The following is a 3334-nucleotide window of genomic DNA, read 5'->3' on the forward strand; positions in this document are numbered from 1 at the left end:
ACGATACATTTAATTTAAAATAAGTTAAATAAATAATTTTTAATTAATGAAAAATAAAATAAAATGATTAATTTTTAACTAATCGAGAACATTAACAGGAGACTTTATTTTAGGCCAGGCCCACGAGATTTCGACTTGGACCCTGAACCGGGTAACTCGGGTCCAAGGGTAAAAACGTAAAAACATAAAATCCTTTGAAGAGGAGGAGAAGGAACCCTTACCCTCGCAGTCTTCACTAACTCGTCGTCTAATTTCATCGGAATCAACGAAACTCTCGTTCTCTTCTCTTCATCTTCTCCTCCTTTCTCTCTCTCTCTCTCTCTCTCTCTCCGTCTTCGCTTATTACGCGGTATCCATCCATCCATCTATCCGCCGCTTAATTTTTCTATTTGGATTCTCTTTGTCATTTTTTAAAGTTAGTGGATTCAATAATCTCCTCTTATTTAATTAATCTGATTAGGTTTTAATCATTTTTTGTTTTGCTGCAGTTTAAACCCAACTCAACTGGGCGTTGAAGGATCTGATTCTCCCCTCTCTTCAACAATCTCGGCCGTCCACTGAACCAGTGAGTTTAATTGTATAGATCCGTTCTTTCTATTTCCTTTGCAATCGAATTTTGGTTTGTTTTTTTAGGGAAATAGAAATTCAAACAATTTATGTGATGTTTTGTGAGTTAGATTTGTGTTTGTATTGATTTATATTTTATTTGTTTATTGCTCAGGGGAGTTGTGTTTGTTGGTAAGAGATAAAAGATTGTTTCTATAATTGATTTATTTTAGATATGGGGGACAACAACTCACCACCTGACTCTCCAAAAGAGAACCCGGATCAAAATTCGGACTCAAACCCGGTTGCTAAAGATGATAGTGCATTGGAGACCATAGTTAGGAAGTTTCAGGACTCGATGTCGATGAGCAAGAAACACAAATTTTGGGAGACCCAACCCGTAGGTCAATTTAAGGATGTTGGGGATAGTAGCTTGCCAGAGGGTCCTATTGAGCCTCCAACCCTGTTGTCCGAGGTTAAACAAGAACCGTATAATCTTCCGAGTCAGTATGAGTGGACGACTTGTGATATGGATTCGGAAGAGACTTGTACTGAGGTTTACAATCTCTTGAAGAATAATTATGTTGAGGATGATGAGAATATGTTTAGGTTTAATTACTCCAAGGAGTTTCTGAGGTGGGCGCTACGCCCACCTGGTTATTATACCAGCTGGCACATTGGTGTTCGTGCTAAAGCTTCCAAGAAGCTTGTTGCTTTCATTACTGGTGTCCCTGCAAGAATCAGGGTACGTGATGAAGTTGTGAAAATGGCAGAGATCAATTTCTTGTGTGTTCATAAGAAGCTTAGGTCTAAGAGACTGGCTCCTGTAATGATTAAGGAGGTTACTAGAAGGGTTCACTTGGAGAATATTTGGCAGGCGGCTTATACTGCTGGAGTGGTTCTTCCAACACCTATAACAACTTGCCAGTATTGGCATAGGTCTTTGAACCCCAAGAAACTTATTGATGTTGGTTTTTCGAGGCTTGGGGCGAGGATGACAATGAGCCGAACCATAAAGCTTTACAAGTTACCAGATTCTCCGGCTACCCCTGGATTCAGAAAAATGGAGCTTTGTGATGTACCTGCTGTTACTCGGTTGCTTAGAAATTATTTGAGCCAGTTTGCTGTTGCACCAGATTTTGATGAGAATGATGTTGAGCACTGGCTTCTTCCCACTGAGGATGTGGTGGATAGTTACTTGGTTGAGAGCCCAGAGACTCATGAGATAACTGATTTCTGCAGCTTCTACACTCTTCCTTCCTCTATACTTGGGAATCAAACGTATTCAACTTTGAAAGCTGCTTATTCATACTATAATGTGTTTACAAAGACTCCATTGCTTCAGTTGATGAACGATGCCCTTATTGTTGCCAAACAGAAGGATTTTGATGTCTTCAATGCCTTGGATGTTATGCAGAATGAAAATTTCCTGAAAGAACTGAAATTTGGGCCAGGTGATGGGCAACTTCACTATTATCTTTATAATTATCGGTTGCGAAAGGCCTTGAAATCATCAGAACTTGGGCTCGTACTCTTGTAGTCAGCCAACATCGATTCTGTGATTTTGTTTGCTAAGTAGTGTGGTTTTGCTTTCAATTTCGTCCTTCCTCTGCATCAGCAACAAAGTGTCAGATTTTGCTGCGTATGTGACATTAGATTTTATGGGGTTTTTGAGCATAAGCTGGGTAGACATTAAACATTACTGTTGACAATGCGAATTGTTTATTTGACTCAAATAAATACTGAGATTTTGTTTCTCTTTTGATATCCAGTTCCGTAATGCTCTGCAATCTTGTTCAATTCTTTCTACCCAGCATATTTACTTAACTTTGTAGAACACGCGGTTCTCTCTTTACTAAAACCGATTGTTTGGAGTCTGTTGTATTACATTGCTAGCATTTGTTTTGTTGTTTTATTGAATCTACATGCAATTTCAGATGATATAACAAGTGAATTAATTTCAGATGTTATTTTTTGGATAATGTAATTGCTTTGACATCCTTCTCATTTTCAAATATGACAAATATGCTTATTGATGCTATCTGAAAATACTATGTTGTTTGCTTTCATAGGCGCAGCCTTGTGTTATAATAGGGAGAGCCTTTAACTTTGGTATTTTATTCCATCTCTCTTTTGACTGATTCCCCACTGTAACCTAATCTTATGAACCCACTCTTTATGCTCTACTCCAGCTATTTCTGCAGCTGCCTGGCAGAATTTTAGAATCAATTTAACAGCAACTTGGTTTATAGTCCACATGAATTTAAATAAATAAATAAATATAGATCAGAATAATCTGGTTTCTTACTTGGGTGGGGGAAGTTTAATTGCTCATTGTTTGATGAAAACTGCAGCTCTTCCTCCCAAATAGGGCAAATATATATATATGGAAGAAAGAGATCAGAATAATCTGGTTTCTTACTTGGGTGGGGGATGTTTCATTGCTCATTGTTTGATGAGAACTGCAACTCTTCCTCCCAAATAGGGCAAATATATATATATATTAGAAGTAATTGTGACTGAACAATATTTGTTTTATTAGACTTTTACAATATATATTCCAAATGATAAAAAGATGTGCTCATAAGTCATACCTATTTTTGTCTTGAATTCTGTACATCCACCATGATAACTACCATGCTTAAACAATTCACTAACAAAATAGTGATGTCCATTTCATGACACTATTGGACAATGTTCAATTAACTTTCTAAATTTCAACTTCACCCACTTGTAGCATGTATTATAAAATCAAATAATTTATAATATAATCTCAACCATTTAAGTA

The 3334-nt window shown here is 37.0% G+C and overlaps 1 protein-coding gene across 3 annotated transcripts; it reads left to right on the top strand.

The window, feature by feature from the left end:
* The first annotated feature begins 216 nt into the window (after nucleotides 1–216).
* LOC116144112 (glycylpeptide N-tetradecanoyltransferase 1) lies at nucleotides 217–2433 on the top strand. Of its 3 annotated transcripts, none has more exons than XM_031429573.1 (3): nucleotides 217–349; nucleotides 489–577; nucleotides 722–2433. In XM_031429573.1, exon 3 carries the CDS (start codon nucleotides 782–784, stop codon nucleotides 2084–2086), a length of 1305 nt encoding a protein of 434 aa, XP_031285433.1. In that variant the 5' UTR covers nucleotides 217–349; nucleotides 489–577; nucleotides 722–781; the 3' UTR covers nucleotides 2087–2433. The 3 variants fall into 3 exon arrangements, with proteins under 3 accessions (XP_031285433.1, XP_031285432.1, XP_031285434.1); XM_031429572.1 differs by having other exon boundaries at nucleotides 489–565; XM_031429574.1 differs by having other exon boundaries at nucleotides 489–565; nucleotides 780–2433.
* The last annotated feature ends 901 nt before the right edge of the window (nucleotides 2434–3334 follow it).

This window comes from Pistacia vera, unplaced genomic scaffold (genome assembly GCF_008641045.1).
Source record: "Pistacia vera cultivar Batoury unplaced genomic scaffold, PisVer_v2 Contig438, whole genome shotgun sequence".
Classification (NCBI taxonomy): domain Eukaryota; kingdom Viridiplantae; phylum Streptophyta; class Magnoliopsida; order Sapindales; family Anacardiaceae; genus Pistacia; species Pistacia vera.